Genomic DNA, 20,860 nt, shown 5'->3' with positions numbered 1-20,860 from the left:
GTTCGGTTCCCTCACTCCTTCCAGCCCATATCAACCTCGACCTGATAACACTGATATCAAAAGACAGTAGCCTGTTATTCTCTATCATGCAACTACTATGCAAAGTGCTGATATCACTTGCCTAATATTTTATTTTGATATCACGTCATTGACCTGATATTAAAATTAAGCTCCTCCCATATTGACGAACTAGTTTTTACATGTATCGGTTTCCTTCCACATCGAATTTCACTACAGAAGCAAGTTTTTTTATGTTCCACGACTTTTTTTCTTAACAGATTCTGTAATCTCAATCAATTTCCTTAAATATGCTTGTCTCTACATTTATCACACAGAAAAAAGCACTTAATGACGTCAATGTGTACCATTCATCATGACATCACAGTGTGTACATGGATCGATTCTTGGAAAGGTTTACAATACACTTGACAATGTAGCCTATTTATTCTTTATTTATGCTTAATTTAAGGCATCCATTGTTTATTCTATTTATCATGAAACCCATACCACCTGCCTAGAACAACATATGCCATCATCTCTTATTTTGTAAAAATTGACTTCTGAAGCAAAAATTAATAAATATTATAGTTTACGGATTTGAAAGGAACTATATTGAATTCAACTTAGATAATGTTTATTATAAAAAATGACAATGAAATAAACTCTTACCCGCGTTAAGTGCTAAATTGTCCGTTTCATAAATATGGAGACAACCATATTTCAGGAAATTAGATTACAGATTCTGTTTAGAAAAAAGTTGTGCAACAATAAAACTGGATTCTGTTGTAAATTCGATGATATATAGAGAATAACAGGCTACTGTCTTTTGATATCAATGTTATCAGGTCGAGGTTAATATGGGCTGGAAGGAGTGAGGGAACCGGCCTAGAACAACATGTTACCTTATCTCTTATTTCGTAAAAATTGACTTCTGAAGCAAATTCATATTATACGGATTTGAAAATTCATCCGCCCCTGAAACATCTAAACGAAACAATACCGGCAGCCATATTGAATTCAATTTTGACAATGTTTTTGACTTTCTGATATTCTTATAAAAATAACAATGAAATAACTCTTACCTGCGTAAAAATGAAATCATCCTCTTGAATAAATCAAAACATGCTTTATTCCAACGTATTAAACTTTGACTCAGACAATCATATTGTCCAATGTTCAAAGCGCTGAAAAAAAAATCACTTCCAGTTCTAGACTCAGTCAGAGAACTTTAAAGATTAATCACTTAATTTACGCTGATCTAAGAATTATAATTAACACAAACACTTTTGCTATTAATAGAATAACAGACATCTTTCTTTTGATCTCATTTCCCTCACCCCTTCAAGCCCATATCAACCTCGACCTGATAACATTGATATCAAAATACAGTACTGAGTAGCCTGTTATTCTCTATATGACAACCAATTTCTAAGAAAACTACTGAACGAAAATCATCGAATTCTCTTCGCCTACTGGTTTCTTGACAATATAGATGCACCATTGTTCACTGATGATATTGCGCTTCTTCGTTTTTAGCAAAGAGCAAGAAGTCCCTGGCAGTGACATAAGTAGTGTGTGGGAAACAGCTTAAAAAGAATGGTTTAAATGTTGCTGCACGCTCTGCAAGGAAGCTTAACTCATAATTTATATAATGTCATTGTAAATACAAAATAAACGCCATTCTTATATTGGAAACGAGTTTCTTTTTTATTACAATAATTTTCCACTAGTAGTATCAATATAATTATTCATGTCATTACCTTCCTCAAAACTGCGATAAAATCGCATCTTAATCACAAGGCTATAGCAATACCATTGAACTAGATAATTGCATGCTTTAAACCCGATACAAATTAATAGCGTGTATTTCTTGTTACTTTTTTGTCACAAGTCTTGAACCGCGTACATTTTACTTTAGACAAACGTTTGACCGAGAAGGCTTCTTTTGGCTGTACCAGCTTTTCTTGTCTAAATGTTTTCCTTATGGAAATGATAATGAGGCCATGTTATGTTTAACATTTAACCTCGTTGGTGCATTCATCTGTATTGTCATATTAGAATGCTGCGAAAGGGACAGAAAACAATAGGTTAAATATTGTCTGTAGTCTTATAGTTATTTCTCTTGCAGCGACAAACGCCGCTGCAGTATTATTATTGCGTTTCTGGTGAACTACTTTTTTTCAGTTTCTTATGAAACAGTCACTTTGAATGTTTTTTCCAGTGATATATGGTCCAAGGCCGCAGTGTCGAATCGTTGACAATAAATATGTATTTAACCGACAAGAAGTTCAAGTGGAAAGGAGATCTTTTACATAAAACGTCAGAACAGAGTTCAATATGATACAGTACATGCATACAAACATAGGTATAATACTTCGTTTACATCTTTAATAATTATTTTTAGAATAACATTTTATCCCTGGACAGAGTTTTGCTAAAGGGTGGTGGCTCAAAACTTGTTAACCCATTTAATTCGAATCTTTCCCCTAGCTTTGGAAACCCGTATTTTCTCAAAATGGCGTCCGCTTCGGCACGCATTTCCGGTGGAATGGTTCTTCTAGAATCAGTATTCATAAATGATTGACATACGTCTTGATTTTTATTTACGTCCACTTTAAAAGCTTGTGTGGCAGCGTTCACATACTGAGCCCGGATGTTCAGTTTTTCAAACAGGACGCTACAGCTACGCCAAGGGCTTTTCATCATCTCATCATACAGGACGGAAATGATTGGTATGTTCTTCTCCGTACACTCCACGGCGCACGCGACACAAGCGGCCCAGACGCTTGAAAACATTCCTACGGTTGTAAGATCAGCCGGATTGGTCAGAGGTGGATCTTGATCAAGCGTGTGTACGAAATAGTGGTGAAATATTTTTCTTAGAAATGGAAAAAATGTCCCTAGAACTGCGTTGTCGATCAAAAATCTAGCACACTGAGCAGTTGTATCATTTGACATAGTGCCAATGTATGAAGAAACAGTTCGAAGGCTATTTCGGTATAAGAATATATGACGGATTCTTGGAATTAATTTTTGTATCGTTTTAATCTGTACACAACAGCATGGTCGTGAACGAATTATGAGCATGTTTGTTTTGTCGTCTGGTTTGCAAAGCAAACGAATTGCGCTTGTTAGCACATTGTCATATTCTGTGTCAGAAAGGGAACCAGACCGCTTTAAGAATGCAAGTGTTGTCAGACAGTCTGGTTCTTGGATAATTCTTGTTCCAGGCACTTGCTCAAACATTCTGCTCAGTAACGTAGCCCCGCATCTTCCTGTATTTGATATCAAAACTACTGGTACCCGAGGATCTCCAGTATCCTGTGCGAGTTTGTGAAACACCCCTAGCGGCATTGTTATCATCCTTTTAGCGTGTTTAAACTGTGTTGTATAAAAGTTAGAGTCTGTATTATAATGTACGTCGAGCTTTTCATCCGTCTCAACAAACACTGCTTCGGTTTTAGTAACACAATAAAGTGAGATATGTGGTTTTAACACATACTTTGGATGTTTAAATGAGTTATGGAATGTTATGAAATTTGACTGATCTGCAATGACTAGTGGATGGATTTTTCTCCGCCATTTTATATCCTGTACATGCGCACCGGACCGGAAGTTGAGACCACTTTTTGCATCTCGTCTGGTTTTCTCAACTCCGGTAACGGCCCATGTAAATTTCTGGAATGTGAGAACAATTAAACGAGCCAGTCTGTAGAGGACGAATGCAAATACCAGGATGGCATAGTCTCGAACTTTTTTCAAAACTCGGCTGATATTCTCTAAATTGTCTGTTGTTGATTTAGCCTCCATCACTGAAAACAGAAAAAAAGAAAATATAAACTTTGAAAATATTTTGTTGTAAATTTGCGTGTGCGCTTTTTTCAATTATGTCTGGAATTGATGCATTAAGTAGCGCCCGTTTGAACCATTTACCTCCTTAACTTTTCTTACAGATGAATTATAAGTACGCAAACCAAAGCGCAAGATAGTTGGACGCCAAGTTTAGACCATGTATCAAAATATCTTGACAGTCATATACTCGATTACAAAACGTTCTGTCATACGGCAAATTGTCTTACAGGTTAACATATAAAAGCTTAAAACGTGTTTCAGTAAACTACTAACAAAAAAAAACGAAGCGACCAAACTACAAACTTTAATTTTATATACTTAAATAGATGTGTTTTTAACGTATAGTTTAATATATACAGAACCAATGCTATGACTTCATCAAATGAGATACATCAAGTAGATGGATGAGTTTTTTCTGGTTAAATTTATATTCATTACATGTAAAATGTATAGATACGATGTCTCCCTACAAACATTTTATTACATTTATATACGATTGTATCAGTGCTGTATATTTCGTGAGTAGACAATGATATGGTACAACTATTGAACCAACTTCTACTGTCAAATATCTTGGTGCATCCCTTGATCAGACCCTATCTTTCGATTCAATGGCTCGCTCCATATTAAAAAAGGGCTAACGCAAGGTTAAAATGTCTATATCGGAAGAAACGTTATCTTACTCAACACACCAAGAAACTTCTTGTCATGGCCCTAATCTAATGGCATTTTGATTACGCCTGTTCTATATGGTACCATAGTCTGACTCAGTTACTTAAATCCAAGCTCCAAACCACACAGAATAAGTTAATGAGGTTTGTTCTGGACCTTGATGCTAGGTCGCACATTGGCCCAGAGCACTTTAAATCGCTCAACTGGTTACCAGTCAACAAACGTGTGGGCCAGATTATCCTGTGTCATGTTTTTAAGATAAAAAATGGGTTAGCCCCGGACTACATGGGAGACAATTTTATCCCACAGGATACTGTTCTTTCATATAGGACAAGGTTAAGTCACAAAGGTGCTTTTGCTGTTCCAAAGGTCAAAGGTTTTGGGTTAAAGTCCTTTTTCTTTTCTGGTATTTCCCTATGGAATAAGTTGCCTGCTAGTATAGCACAGACTGAGAAATTACCTGTTTTTAAAACGTTAGTAAAGAATTATTTACTAGACAGTTTAGCATAATTACTTTAATGTGTTTAATAACTATTTAATGTGTTTTAATAACTATTCTTATGGCCTTCGATGTATGTACATTTTAATTTAAGCTCGCATTTTACTTTTTGATATAGTTGTGCAATTTCCATCTAGTCACATAATTCTTTATTTGATATAGCTGTGTAATTTCCATCTAGTCACAATACTTCAATTTCCATCTAGTCACATAATTCTGTAAACTCTGTTATGCCTCTCTATGCCATGCCACCATCACAAAGGACCACAATGGAAATAAGAGTTTTCTCTTTTTTGTGTAATCCTTGGTGACGGTGTGCCTGTCATGGCTATTTTTAATTTCATGTATGCATTATGTTATTATGTTGTAATTACTATACATGTTGTTTTTAATTGTCCATGTATGTGCACTCCTTACCGAAATAAATCTATCTATAGGTGCAGACATATACGTGTACACGGAGAACGAAATTGTTTATTTCATTAGCTCGTTAGGTTGTACTGTATTGTACCAAATATGTTCACTCTAAAGAGGTTACACTATACTGTACTAAATGTTCGAAGATGTTTCACTCTAAAGAGGTTACACTGTACTAAATGTTCGAATATGTTTCACTCTAAAGAGGTTACACTGTACCAAATATTGGATGTCATATGTGACGTGAGCTATTTCATACATTAAAACATACTGGATTCTCCTGATCCATATTTAGTAAAGACTTTTGATGCACTCATTACTACTGACAACTGAATAATTTCATGCATAATAACGATAATCTGTAGAGATAACTATGTCCTTTTGACGGATACAATTTACTCCGTTTTATCAAAATATATACTACTTAAATACGGGGATTTGTTTAACAAATATGCATTCTCAAAAGTACTTTTTACATATACAATCCTGACTGCGACCTAAAATGGTTCATCATCAACGCTAATAGCCGTATCCGCGCAGCCTGGTCAGGATCAATGCTGGTCGCAAATGGAGGGTTGAACGCAATACTGTCGTAAGTCCTACTTCATTTAATAGAAGTTACTACAGTATTGCGTTCAGCCCTCGAAATGCACTATGTTGGTTTTCTGATGGTGCGGCTCAATTATGTAATTAATCCAGATAGAAAGTGGGGTAGTTTTTAATGACCTTTAGATAGTTTACGTGTTAGGGTATGTATCACTTTCCATTATACGATCAGCAGAAAAACAATAAACAGAACAACATTTTTTATGAAATTATGACCATGTTGAACAGAAAGGAAAGACACAATTAATCGAAATGCATCGAACATTATAATTTATTTATTCATTCATTTATCTACTTTAAATCTATTGATAATTTATTTATTTATTTATTTATTTATTTATTTACTTATTTATTTATTCAGCAGAAAAAACTAACCTTGAGATCTAGTCCTTACACGAGTTGCCATGTTCGGATAGTACAAAATCCTTACATAAATCAGCTGAAATTCATGTCCTTCAATAAGCCCTTCCAGTTATAACAGCAAATGAACAGATAACTTTCAGTTAATTTATGGCACATAACAGCCCCTTTATTAATAAAATGCGAAGTTTATTCTCCAGCTATTGACCTATCCGTTAAACAGCGTTTTGATTCTATTTCAAATGAAATTCTATTCTAACAATTATTCACTTTTGCATCATCCATTTCATTATTTTTTTCATTATGACAGCCAAACAAATGACTCCCCATTGTTATTACCGTTCAGATTTAATGCGTACAAAATGTATGTCCACACGCGAGCCTAAACAATCGTAACCGCGCGTTTCTTTATTAATTATTTAAGACGCACGCAGGACAATTTCCGTTAATAGCATCTTTGGAAAGTGTACTCTGACCTGCTGCTTGCAAGTTTTTGATATGAAAAATAGAAACTCGCGGATCAAATGTTTAGCCTTCTCAAGCGAAACATTTATGAATATTTATGACTTTATCTGAAGTGACACTGACATCGCCAAATCTCGCGAGGCGGCAGAAAAAAATTATGAAATGGGAAAGTAAACTTTATTATTTTATTGTGCTTGATGGTATCAATAACCCATCGTTCAATCGATTTTTGACGTGTGTGTTCCAGGAACATCATATCTTATTTGATATCGATGTACCATCGTTCAATGGATTTTTTATGTGTTGCACGATCTGTTTTGAGACTTGAAAGCTTATTCAAGTTCCTCGGCCATATTAATCCCGTGTGATATAATCCTATTTGTAAATATCGTTTTCCAACCAAGATAATATGTTTGAACATTGGTATAAAAGTTACACATAATAATGTTTGGTGACATAATATAATGGTATAGTTAAGGAAACATCTCTAAACCATTTCAGTCGCTAAAATGGAAACAAAAAGAATCACTCCTCACTCTCTCATTTCATACCTCATATAGGCGGACAACAGCAAACTTAACAACAGTTAATACATGTTTGATAACCCTTTAATGTATAAGTAATATAGCAATTTATCCTGATAGCCGCAGACTTAGCCAATAAAAAACAACAAGAAGGAACAGAGAGGGATATCCCCTTACAAGTGCCGCTAAATCCGTTTACTAGTAACTGCGGACAACCCTCAAGCTTTATGCCCAATATGCTCCAATTCTGCAAGGTATATCATCAGTTGGTAAATAAACGCGCAGTATGTTAGACAAAAATGCTCGTGTATAGAATATATGAAAGAAAAATAAAGGTATGATAAAACCTTCCAGTTACCTGGACAGCAAACGTAAAGTTCGAAACCTAAAGATTGCCACTTCATCCCTATCCTCTCTGTCGACCAGGGAGTATCCTCTCTGTCGACCAGGGAGTATCCTCTCTGTCGACCAGGGAGACGGTGTAAACATATAAATAAGGCAACAGCATTTTATCTGGTTGGCAAACCGGTCCAGATACCAGAAACATCAAGTTTCACTTGCTGATATATTACCTATGTTCATAAAATGTTGTTTTCGTGTATTCATTGTTATCTTTAGCCAATGTACATTTTCATATATCCTAGCATTTTATTGTTATATCTGATCTTTCATTTGACCGTATGTCTTATCTAAATGATATGTTTGAGATAAGTGATCTGTTTGAACTTCTACAGCTAAACCTCTTGGTTTATTGTGTATGCACAAATTTGGTACTCAAGAAACTTGAGATTATTTACTTTCGAGTTTTCATATAAAAGTTCATGATAACAGTAAGAGCTTTGACAATAAAATTGCATATCCCGGACATCGCTTTTATAAGACGGACTCGTTTCAATCTATTAAAGAAGTTCTTACGTTATCAGTTGGTAACAAGTCTTTAGATCGCTTTTTTAATCCCCCGCCGTGGCGGAGGGAGGGATTATAGGAATGGTCTGCGTCCGTCCTTCCGTCTTTCCGTCCTTCCGTCCGTAACAAAATCGTGTCCGGTCCATATCTCCTAAACCCCTTGAAGGATTTTCATGAAACTTGGGTCAAATGATCACCTCATCAAGACGATGTGCAGAACCCATGAGTCAGCCTTGTCGGTTCAAGGTTAAGGTCACAATTCAAGGTCAAAGGTTTGAGCCTGCCATTTTGTGTCCGCTCTATATCTCCTAAACCCCTTGAAGGAATTTTATAAAACTTGGGTCAAATGATCACCTCATCAAGACGATGTGCAGAACCCATAAGTCAGCCATGCCGGCTCAAGGTCAAGGTCACAACTCAAGGTCAAAGGTTTGAGCCTTCCATTTTGTGTCCGCTCTATATCTCTTAAACCCCTTGAAGGAATTTTATAAAACTAAATGATCACCTCATCAAGACGATGTGCAGAAACCATGAGTCAGTCATGCCGGCTCAAGGTCAAGGTCACAACTGAATGTCACAGGTTTGAGCCTTCCATTTCGTGTCCGCTCTATATCTCCTAAACCCCTTGAAGAAAGTTTATAAAAATTGTGTCAAATGGTTACCTCATCAGAACGATGTGCAGAAATTATGAGTCAACCATGCCAGCTCAAGGTCAAGGTCACAACTAAGGGTCGAAGGTTTGAGCCTTCCATTTGGTGTCCACTCTGTATCTCCTTAACCCCTTGAAGGATTTTCATCAAACTTGGGTCAAATGATCACCTCATCAAGAACTCATGAGTCAGCCATTTCAACTCAAGGTCAAGGTCACAACTGAATGTCAAAGGTTTCAGCTCTGTATCTCCTAAACCTTTTGAAGGATTTTCATGAAACTTTGGTCAAATGATCACCTCATCAAGACGTTGTGCAGAATTCATGAGTCAGCCATGTCAGTTCAACCTCAAGGTCACAGCTAAAATCAAAGGTTTTACCCTTTCACTATCCATAGCAGTGGCGGGGGATTTAGCTGTCTTTCAGACTGCCTTGTTAAATTAGTAGTAATGTCATTTTCATCGAGGTAATTCTTGTGTGAAGCAGACAAGTATTCATTATTATATTGCATTTCAATCATCCTGACGTTAAAGCTCAAATATGTATACCTATATAATAATGTTGAAGGAAGAATCTGTTGTGACACATGTAGACGCAAAAATAACATAAAGAAATAAGGCGTATTTTTCCTCAGCAAAAGCAAAATATATATAAGGGAGAGACTTGTGAGATACTGTAAGTTTAATAAATGACACTTTCCTGTGTGTCATTTGTCACTGCAAACGTTAATGACGTTTTGAAAGAAGATATCAAATGATCATGACACTCGAGCATGTTACAGTAAGAAGATGATACTACGTTCTCATATAGTTCATTCGTTATAATTTCATCTACATGTACATTTGTTTTATAAATCAAATAATTATTTGTTTTACAGGTCTGTTCCAAGCTTTTAATACATAAAATTTAGATCAGTTAAAGTAAGATAAGTTGATATAGTAACGTGACTGACATTTGAATAAAAATCAACAATTCTTAAAATTTTCATATTTTTTTCACGTTCCGCCCGAAAATTCTTTATTTTTAGTCTTTAAATCCAGTTATTTATTCTCTAATAGTATTTTTCGCATTTACATTTATACTGTAAGGATGAATCAATCGTATTAAAAAAATTGTGTGCAGTTATTGAATAAACTACCTTTAAACTATTTCTACCAGTGGACCAACTCATTTGAATCCTGTCAGTGATTTAAAAACGAATATTGTAATGAATGTAGTTATACTTTACATGCAGAACAATACATGAGCCACACATCTTATACACTTATCAGGAAATTACGTAACAGCAGACGACAATGTGAAAATATCAGTTACTACGGCTGTGCATTTTTTGTGGGGAGTGTGTGGGTGGGGGGTGGGGGGTGAAATGAGACTAGTTCAGAGACTACCGATTTTCTGCTGGTGGTCGAGTGTTTAATACGCAGTGGATAGTCGTTGGACGTGCACCAGGATCGGGTCCATCAGACAGAAATTTACTACACGTTACCTAATATAACCCACCAAATCAGTTTATTTTTGTTAGAGGAAAAAAAGAAAACTAGATTACAATTTACAAATGACTTTTAGCTCTAAATCTAGACTAGTTGTTAAATTTGCAGAAAATACAGTCTTTCAGGGTTACCATGCAACAACTCTAATGATAACTTAAATTTTGCCTAGATTTTTCAAACAGGATATATTTCATTTAGCATTCGACCTTAAGTTTGGTAGACCAACACATAATCACGTACAACAAACACATTACAAATTATAAATTATCTAAAATTATAAAATATCTAGAGTTTTTGTAGATACATGATACTTTAGGCGTACGCTGATACTTCGTAATACATGTTCATAAAAACGCAGTTAAATTGTTCAGATACATTAATCACGCTAATGTACACTTCAAAAATTCTACAAATCATGTAATACAATTATAAAATTGTGTTTTGATTATTTGTATGGCTAATGACAAGAATTTATACTTTGAATTTGCATTTTGAACGTGAAAACCCAACTGTTTGGGAACAAAGAAACCGGCTTTGGATGTTTTCAGACCAATAGATGTTAAAAAGGTGTAAGCTTTATTCAATGTCCCAATATAAACAACTGAAAACACGAGCTAAAAAGCTCTTGTGCATCCGGCAGCATATTCCGGCTACAGATATTTACTTGGGCTTATTTAACCTCCTCGTACAAGCCTTTAAATACCTAGTGGAAAGCTGCCCAGGGATCTAAACCCCGACCTCCCATACTCAAAGCTTACATTCTACCATTGAGCTACTGAGGCATATCGGTCTGTGAAAGGATTGTGAACATCGCAGTCTGAAGGTTATTTTATCATTTATACACCCATGACCCAAACAACCTAAGACGTCTTGTAACTACCTGTGAGGCATTATATTTCAGTTCGTCTTAAATTTAATATCTAAACTAATTTACATCATAAAAACACGAATAATGACTGCAGAATGTTTTGTATACTGTAATGTATTTATCAATGTCACAGCATTTAAATAATCGTATAAGTTTCACAAAACACTGTCACGTTAGCTGTGACATTGTTAACAATAATGATATTGGCTTTTTGATCTTGTTACCGTGGTTTACCTAAACTATGTTATATTTTTAATATCACATAATGAATATGTGTACATCACATGACGGATATGTGCTTACATGTACAAATGTGCACAACTATCACCACTGTTTTCAAGCTGCATCTGCTTTGACCATTTCGTGTAACCGCCGTACATTAATGTTCCTAATATTACCCAAACTTCCACTTCATATATCATGGTAGTGAATACTGACAGCAAAGGTCCAGTCACTTTGAAAATGTGAAATTATTTTAAAACTTCTTTTGAATGCACATGGACATGCCATAAAATTACCTATTTTTTCAAATGTTTCGCACACACAACAAAGTAACTACATGCTTACGTGTCATAACGCGCTGGTAACATGACATCAATTGCATTATTGACATTTATGAAAAAATGTATATAAAAACAATGTATCCATACATGTAATCTCAAATACTTATAAATAATATGTAAATAAATAATTTATCACTAAAACTCTAATGGAAATTTATGTTTACTTGTCATCGCATCTAAATCTGTATTACTCAAATGTTATTAAATGAGTCATTCACTAGTTTAAACTACCGTGATTGAAAGTGATCCTCATGTACATTCTTAATAATATGATATATTCGCTCTTATTAACAAATGAAAAATGAACATACCTTAAATATAAACACCTCCTTATATAAAACTATAAACGCGTGGTTTATTTGCTACCTTAATACAAGACAGAAAGACATGCAAGCCATGTGCAATTTAGACTCACACTGAATTTAAATCGTTAAGTTCACTGTAAATATGGTTGTTGAGGCGTAGATTTTGATCAAAACCGCAAAATTCTAATTTTGTAGATAGTGGGTATAATTTATAAGAGTCTCGAGTGCGGGACAGCCTACGTTCAAGCTAGCTATTTGATGTGATGACATGCTGGATATATGTCCACAATTAAGTATAAGGTCAAAGATGTGATATATGTTTATGGTCGCCAAAAAAGGTGAAACGATATATATTATGAGAATACAAGTTTCATATTTTCGTGTCTAAGTATACGCGCTGCACTGTCATTTTCATATCCAAAACAGACAAATAAATTAAAGAGTCGCTATGTATTTTTAAAAACAATCCTCTCGTTTCCATTATACAAACACAAAATGCACTTGTCCATACACTCAGATCGTACGTTCGTAGATAATTTTTCAAACGTTAAGACAAATGTTAAAGTCCTTTGCTTTATCAAAGGCAAGAAGCAAGTACAGATAATATAGATATTTATCTTTTAGTCAATGCATGTTATTAGGCATATGATTCGCAGCATCTTTTACCACGTCTTTAATAAGTTACAATTACTTTGAAAAAGGGCATACCGTTAAAGTCTATACCATAACAAAAACATTTTAGAAAGAGCTAATACTTGAACAGACTCTTCTGAAAGCCCTTTGTCTTGTCAACGGTAAGATAGTTCATGCTGCAAACGTTTAGCCTCATAAAAGGGTAGCAATGACATTATGTAAATACCTGTGACATTACATAGATGTTTTGTAAATCCTATAGCAAATGCGTTTACCGAAAGCCTGAATATTACCAAAACATCTTGTAAAATACGTGTTAAAGTCCCACACATTATAAAAAACATAGAAGAGATTATCGGAAAGCCTTTACATTATTTAAGGCAAATGAAGACATTTTTTTGAAGGTCATAACTTCAGTAGAGGTCATTAAAGAAATATTGGGAAAGAACCTAGGCATCCGTAAAGGTAAGTAAAACATTTTAAAAAAGCATAAATGTTATAAGTGGAAAGTAAAGACATTTTGGGAAAGACTCAATGTTATCACAGACAAAAAAATGACATTTTGGAAAACCTTAATCTCAGGACATTTCGCAAGCGTTTAGGCACTTACCTAGTTTACATGATGGCTATCTAAACACAAAACCTATCAGAAAACAAGTTAACTTTATTTCGACCATAACATTTAAAAGAAAACCCGAATGCGGTGTAACTACACAATTTTCTTACTGTGACTGTGCTTATAAAACGATCAGCCATTTGATAGAGTATGATGTATTTTGAAAGCTGTTGTAATTAATTATACCGATTTGTAACCTCTTTTCTTCATTTTAGAGAAAAGCAATCTTTAAAATGTCAGCAAATGTATTGGGATAAAAACACAAAATATTCCCATCTAAATGAAAGGGATGCTAGCTGATGAGGTGCATTTTCGAATTTATGGAACTTAATTTAGATAGTCTTTGTTTCATTGCGTATTTTGCATTTTCACCTTTAGATTGTCTTTATCTCAAGAAATTATCAATTCTTATTACATACTGATAAGACTACACAATATCTAAATCTGCGAACAGTATGCCCCGTTTTAAGTATCTTGCAATTTAAATACAGTACTGTAAGTACCCACTCACTTTCTTCTGCAATGAAAATTCCTACCCACTTTCCTCTTTAACGTAAATTCCCACTCCTACTCACTTTCTTCTTTAATGTAATTTCTCACTCGCTTTTTTTTCCTTAAACCTTTAAAACAAAGTGTTTAGACACTGAAATAAAAGTACTTGGAAGTGCTCGTTCAATACCGCCAGAGTACTTCTTATGAAAGACCACACATAAAAAGATGAATAATAAATCAATTAGAAAACAAAAAACAAAACAATTTTGAAAGTAAATGGCTTATAAGATGAACCTTTTAACTTTATTTCAGGAAATAAATTTGTTCATATGTATTCAAATATTTAAATTTCTCTTTGTGGTTAGTCTGGATGAGTGTAACATATATGAGCCGTGCCATGGGAAAACCAACATAGTGGGTGTGCGACCAGCATGGATCCAGACCAGCCTGCGCATCCGCGCAGTCTGGTCAGGCTCCATGCTGTTCGCTTTTAAAGCCTATTGGAATTGGAGAAACTGTTAGCGAACAGCATGGATCCTGACCAGACTGCGCGGATGCGCAGGCTGGTCTGGATCCATGCTGGTCGCACACCCACTATGTTGGTTTTCCCATGGCGCGGCTCATATAATGAATAAAGCATTAAACGGAAAGTACGAGATCAAAGACTAGATGTTACACAATCAATGTTTTAAACTAACAAAGATATTACATATCATGTTGCATAAAACTATGAGGGAGCGTGGGAAGGGCGGGACTGGGGGTTACTTCTGAATCGATTAAGGAAACGAGTGAACTTAATTTTCTTTATTTCTTTTAAAGCAACGGAAGAAAAAATCTCATATGTATGACTTGAAAATACCTCTCCAAAACAGACTCAGTCAAACAAATTTTGCTTTTGTTTGTTTGTGTTCTATGCTTCAACGGATATTCATTTAGATTTTATTGACTATCACAGCAACAGTCTTTGGGTGCCATGTGAATCAAGTTAAAAAGTCCTTATAAACTGTAATCAATTTGGTTAATAAACAGTTTCTGTAAATTTTAATCTATCTTAAAATTTACAACTAAATGCACTAGCAAGGAGCGTGAAAAAGATTGTGCTCAAGTTGGTACATAAACAAATCAGCTTGATCATGTCACACTTTGATTGTGAACACATTATTCCAATTCCAACGTTTTCTTTTTGACCAGTTCGACGGCCAGACAATTTGAATAACTGTCTAAAAGATTGACCTTCTCAGTACCAAAATAAGTTCAAAGTACATTACACGTGCACATAAAATATGGAATTTCTGGATGCATTTGTGTACTGGGCTGAGACAATATCCAACAGAATTGCGTATTGCTCAGAAAAGGACACTTTTTCAAGACCGTCTCGGTCTAAGGTATAATTTGTTTTAATTTTTCGTAAAATTAGTGTGGTTTAAAAGCGTCAAAGTGCCAACAAAGCAACGGTTAATGCAATAAATCTTTCCCTACCATAGAGTGTTCTCAATTCTATCAAAGATGAAATAAAAAATTAAGAAGCAAAATATTAGTAGAGTCTGTTTATGAGAGGTAATGAAATGCCCAACACCTCTCACGCTCGACAGCATCAGCTAAGAGAAATTCTTTAATTAAATGGATTCACGAACCCAAAGGACTAGAAAATATAACAACACTTGTCCTTCTCTAGTCAGGACGTGTTTTTCATATCTCCTCTAGCATTTCTTTAAGATACCGTCACTTTTATTTGGCGTACGCCCTACTTTAAGTGATAACTTTGAGATTGGTGCAATTTACAACACTGATTTATATCACAGACATGATTTTCGTACCCAACAAAACCCGTGAATATTTACTTTTGAGTTGTCTTATCAGAAAATACACGAAACAAAGAGCTTTGACCATAAAATTTGCGGGTCTCGGAGACAACTCTTATTAGGCGTATGTTATATATAGACTTCTATTTTTATATGATTTACCGTCAATTAAAACAGATGTTTTATTTCTATAGGAAAGAAAGTACTTTATTCAAATTACACGTTGGGATTTCAGTCAATGTATATACGTTGAACTTCTATGCATACACTACGTGTTTGCCAAAATTTTGAAATATATTAATCACGTGAATGTTCATTTCAAAGAAAAATTATTTCGTCTTAATGGCTTTAAAAGCATTGTTTTGAATTTTACAAAAAAAAAATATATACACGTCTTGAAAACATACCTTGTATGATGAAAATCCATTACGTATGGGGTATTGTGTCACCCTGGTTGATTTTTTTTTTAAATTTAAACGTGAGAACTCAACCTGCTCGAAAACAAAGAACATTTTAAATTTTTCAAGAAATGTTTCCTCAAACCGACGTATTTTCGCCCTTTTACATTATGGAATTAATGGTGTTCGTTTCTTGGGTTGATGGGTTTTGTTAAAATTTCCCTTACTTCCTTGCATCCTCGACTTTGGTGGTTGCTGTTTTTGTAACATTTTACTGTCAAATATTTGTGTAGTTTTATATTTCATTTCGTGCACGCAGTCTTAAATTGTGTTAAAGTAATTTTTACGATTTATTTTTTATGACTACTTATATAGAATTAATGATTGCTATGTTTTGTATACTGAAATGTAATGATTAATGACATTATGCTATAATAGTTTAATGCTCGTACCGCTTGACAAAACACTAAAACTTCATGTCTGATATAACATAACAATTGTCTTGACCCTAACTCTATTAGCATTTCTTGTTTCCGTCTCCGGATTACAATTTCAATTTTTACTTAAACTGTGCAATTTTTTTCTATTTTACGATGATTGTGAAACATGACATTCCTGTCACAATTTACATTTATCATTTGTGTATATTCATTGTTACCTGATTAGATATATGGTCTCATAATAACCCATTCTTTGCACATTATTTTTCAGTTCATACATTTTGTCAGTGATAACTGACTTCAGAACAATATATCTGCAACTCAGACAATATATATGTAATCTCAAGTACTAATTTGCAGCTAAATAATTAGTCACAAAAAGTCTCATTATACAGTCAGTAGTAAACTTGAGTAATTGAGGTCTTCCCTTGTTCACACTACTTTAAACCAAACTGAACCTCGTGTATATTCGAAGTAACATCATTCTTATTAAATAAATAAAATTGAACATACCTGAAATGTAAACATCCCTTGTGTATATAAAGCTAACAACCATGAATTATTTTCTACCATAAATAACATTTATTATAAGACGTGCAAGTCATGTGCAGTTAAACTGAAGTTTTAAGCCGTTAAGTTCACTGTAAATATCGTTTTGGGGCGTAGATTTTAATCAAAATCGTATTATATAGCGGATATGATCAGCGCGGAACAGCCTACGCTAAAGCTTGCTAATTGATGTAATATAATTATATATGTTAGCGTAAGTTTAAAGATATGTTATACGTTTTGGTCTCTTAGAATTCTTTGCGTAAAAAAAAAGGTTTTATAGTTTTCATTTTGTGATTTTTTTCCAGTTTTTATATATATTCATGCACATTATAAACGTAAACTCACTTTATTATTAAATGTTCTGAATTTGATATATTTCATGCTATTATTGAATTAAGTCACTTTTCTTATCTTTCCGTACAATTTTCTGAAATATATTCAGATCGTATTGGCCGGTGAAGCTTGCGGCTGCAGGTTCAAGCCATACTTTGTTCGCTATATTCAATGACCAATTCTTAAGCTCAATCCCTATGAACTACATTTTACTTTTATTTACTAGAATGCCGAGCATTAGCAAATTAAAAAAGAGTTATGTAAACGTTAATTGTAACGAGAAAGTCGTGCAGTCTGGTTTTATACAATCTTATCTAAATATAAAAAAGTAGGGATTTGCATACACACAATATTTCACCATATGGACTTCAAACTTAGTTCTGGATATAAAACAGACTGGTGATAAAGGATTTTCACTTTCATACTTGTAGTCGTCCTTATGTTATGAATCTATATGTACATGATTTTGCTTTTTAGCCGATGTAAGAACTAAGGGATATGTGTTTGAGATACGTTCAAAAATATAAAATGAAAAACAATTTCAATAAACTAACCTTGAGGTTTAGTCCTTATGCGAGCTGCCATGATTAAATTCTTAAACAAATAAGTTGAAAGTTATGTCCCTGGATCAGCCTTACAATAATCATTTCCAAAAAGAAATCTAATTTTCATAGGAGTAACGAGTATACAAGTTTATTAAGTATTAAAATACAGTTTATCTTCAGTCCATTGACCTTTATGTTAGACAACCTTATGATTTCATATAAAAATTCTGTTCTGACAATTATTCACTTTCATATGATCAATTTCACAAAATTCATTTATGGCAGGCATACAAATGACTCACTTTTTAGTATAGTTCACATTTAATGCGTATTAAATATATGCCCCCTATCGTGAGGTAAAAGCAAACGTAAACAAATGTAACCGCACGTTACTTTAATGTTCAGCCTCAAATAAGATTTGCTACAAGTCGCAAATAGAGTTATGCATTTTAAAAGACAAAAACAGTTTAAAACGCCAGGCAATTTCCGTTAACAGCGTCTTCGGCGAGTACACCCTGACCCTTGCTTGTAATTTTTACATTCAAAGTGTTTAATCTTCTCAAGTGTTTCATTTATGAACATTTATTACTGTATTTAAAGTGACACTGACAACGCCATGTGTCACGTACTGACAGAAAAACAAACAATTATGGATTAGGAACGTCAAGTGAAACTTGGAATAGGAACATCAAGTTAAACTTGCTTTTGTCCAATGATCGATTTATCTTTATTTGGCTGTGGAACGCATTTTGGACTAGCTGCAGTACACTAATGCTGGAACATGTATATTTTGGTATTTGAGCCCTAGAAGATACACCTGAAGTGTTTTTAAATCCCGTTTTCAATAGGCTGGCTACCCAGCTAAGATTATGTGTTTGAACATTAGTATAAATGTTATGAATATGTAATAAACCTAAATATGTCAGCACCCCTTTACATGTAAAATATTGATAAAGTAATGGCACACGCTGAAAGACTTAGAAGCCTTTTAAATGCAAGTATAGACAGGAAGGCCGTTGCCGACACTAAAACTAAAAAGACAAGTTAGAAGGGCTCTGACACCTTACCAGATGAGATGGAAAGCCATTTTGCGATGGAGTCTGCCTTACCAGCATCAAAGTAACACACGTTGTAAATATCTTAGCATTATATAAGACAAACAATGTAAAAAAGACATGTAAAGATATCTTGTGAAAAGTATGCCATATTAATGATAAGATAACAAGTTTTAAGACGTTTTTACAATCTTTGTTAGATTAAGGGCCATGGAAATATTTTCCAAGTGCTTGAAAGTTTTATTACAATATGTCCAATCGCATGTTTGATGTTCCAGCCTTTTACAGTTGGATGCCACATTTTTCATTGTAATTGTGTCTGGCAGGAAAGGTAAAAGACTTCGTGATAAGTGGTTCTTAAAGCCTACACTTGAACTGGGGTTCCTAAGACCATTAATGGCGATTCTCTTGTTGCTCTGTGTCGAGTACATGTGACAATTGCCTGCCAAAAGTCATGCTATCACATACAGTGAGGAATTTACTTTATTAGAAATCATATGTTTATAGATACATATTAAAAGGACACCTGAAATCTATGAAACTGTTCAGTTTTTCTGACTGACTGAGAACGAATAGTTATTTGAAATTGATGGAGTGTCACGGTTTAAACAGATATTGTAATGAATTATACCGATTCATGTGTTCTTTTTTTCACTTAAGAAAAACCAACCTTTATAAATATTTCCCTCATTAATTGCAACAAAATTATTGCGTTATAAACATATATGACAAACATGAAACGTTTCTTTCACTTTTATGGCTTTTTTCATGAAAATAAATGTAGCTGATACTGTAAAATTGATAGTTTTCGCGTATGTGTTTTTAACTATATCACGGTTAGCGGCATTCATCGCGGGGTTTATATTTCGCGAAAAACGAGAACTTACGAAAAGAACAATTTTGCCATATTTTTTAAAGAAAAGGGGAAGTAATTTTGTTAATTCAAAAGATACAGTTATGAAAATTGATATGCATGCCTTCTGATACAGTTAGTTTATATATTTACCCAAGTCAAATACAAATGATAGGTTTTATTAACTTAAATCAGTATCTAAAGATAGAATATTTGAGTAAAATGTTATCAAGATGGGCTATTTGGACATTTTGTTTTCTTTAAGCGAAAAGTTAAAATTCTTACAATTATGTTATAAACTAATTCGACAAAAATATGAATAGGTTTTTAATGTTGAAAAATGTGCTACATATAAGTATAAAGACAAAGTGAAGGTAAATAAATAAAAGCATTGCATTTAGGGGGACAAAAGCAAAATCAATGATACACAAGTAATGTCTGCTGCTTAAATAAATGACATATTACTGTGTGTCAGTTGTCACTGCAAGCTTGACCATGTCAGTTGAGAATGCTACAGTAAGATGATGACACCATGAGAAGATGCAGGGATGCATAAATGACATACTTGTACATTTCAAACTATAATCAGGTCCTGTTTATAAATTTAAATAGCTTGTTATACTAGTATGTTGCAAAGTAAATGGCAGTCATAGAGAAATGATAAAATGACAACTGAAAATAATTAGCACTGCTTCCTTTTACATTTCATTTTCTTCTTTAACGTCAGTATGTCCCACTATAAAGTCATTTTTTTAATTGGGTATTGAAAAGAATCTTGTCACTTTGGAATTTACATTTGTTTACCTGTCTGATAAAAACCAACGTCACTCTGTTATTTTAACATTCCTTTTCATAAGATCTACTTATTCTATTTATTTTTACACGTTTTGTAAAAGTCATTCAAAAAGCAGAGCCCCGCGTTAATGAATGAACATCTGTTTAAATCATACTATAGTAAAATTTAAT

At 34.0% G+C, this 20,860-nt stretch overlaps 1 protein-coding gene across 10 annotated transcripts in view; it reads right to left on the bottom strand.

Annotated features, from left to right (window-relative positions):
* Nucleotides 1-1,680: 1,680 nt before the first annotated feature.
* The window catches only part of LOC123531591 (uncharacterized), a 42,932-nt gene continuing 23,752 nt past the window's right edge, over nucleotides 1,681-20,860 (bottom strand). For 6 of the 10 annotated variants that reach the window (XM_045312684.2, XM_045312691.2, XM_045312687.2 and 3 more), the window contains exon 2: nucleotides 1,681-3,812. In XM_045312684.2, the coding sequence (XP_045168619.1) occupies nucleotides 2,401-3,812 (1,412 nt within the window). In that variant the 3' untranslated portion in view covers nucleotides 1,681-2,400. Of the gene's footprint in view, nucleotides 3,813-6,421; nucleotides 6,914-12,181; nucleotides 12,338-17,069; nucleotides 17,211-17,995; nucleotides 18,243-20,860 lie in introns of those variants that run through there. The other 4 variants (XM_045312686.2, XM_045312681.2, XM_045312688.2 and 1 more) reach the window with 4 other exon arrangements.

Source organism: Mercenaria mercenaria, chromosome 11, assembly GCF_021730395.1.
Source record: "Mercenaria mercenaria strain notata chromosome 11, MADL_Memer_1, whole genome shotgun sequence".
Lineage (NCBI taxonomy): Eukaryota > Metazoa > Mollusca > Bivalvia > Venerida > Veneridae > Mercenaria > Mercenaria mercenaria.
This window is presented reverse-complemented; position numbering and strand designations above follow the sequence as displayed.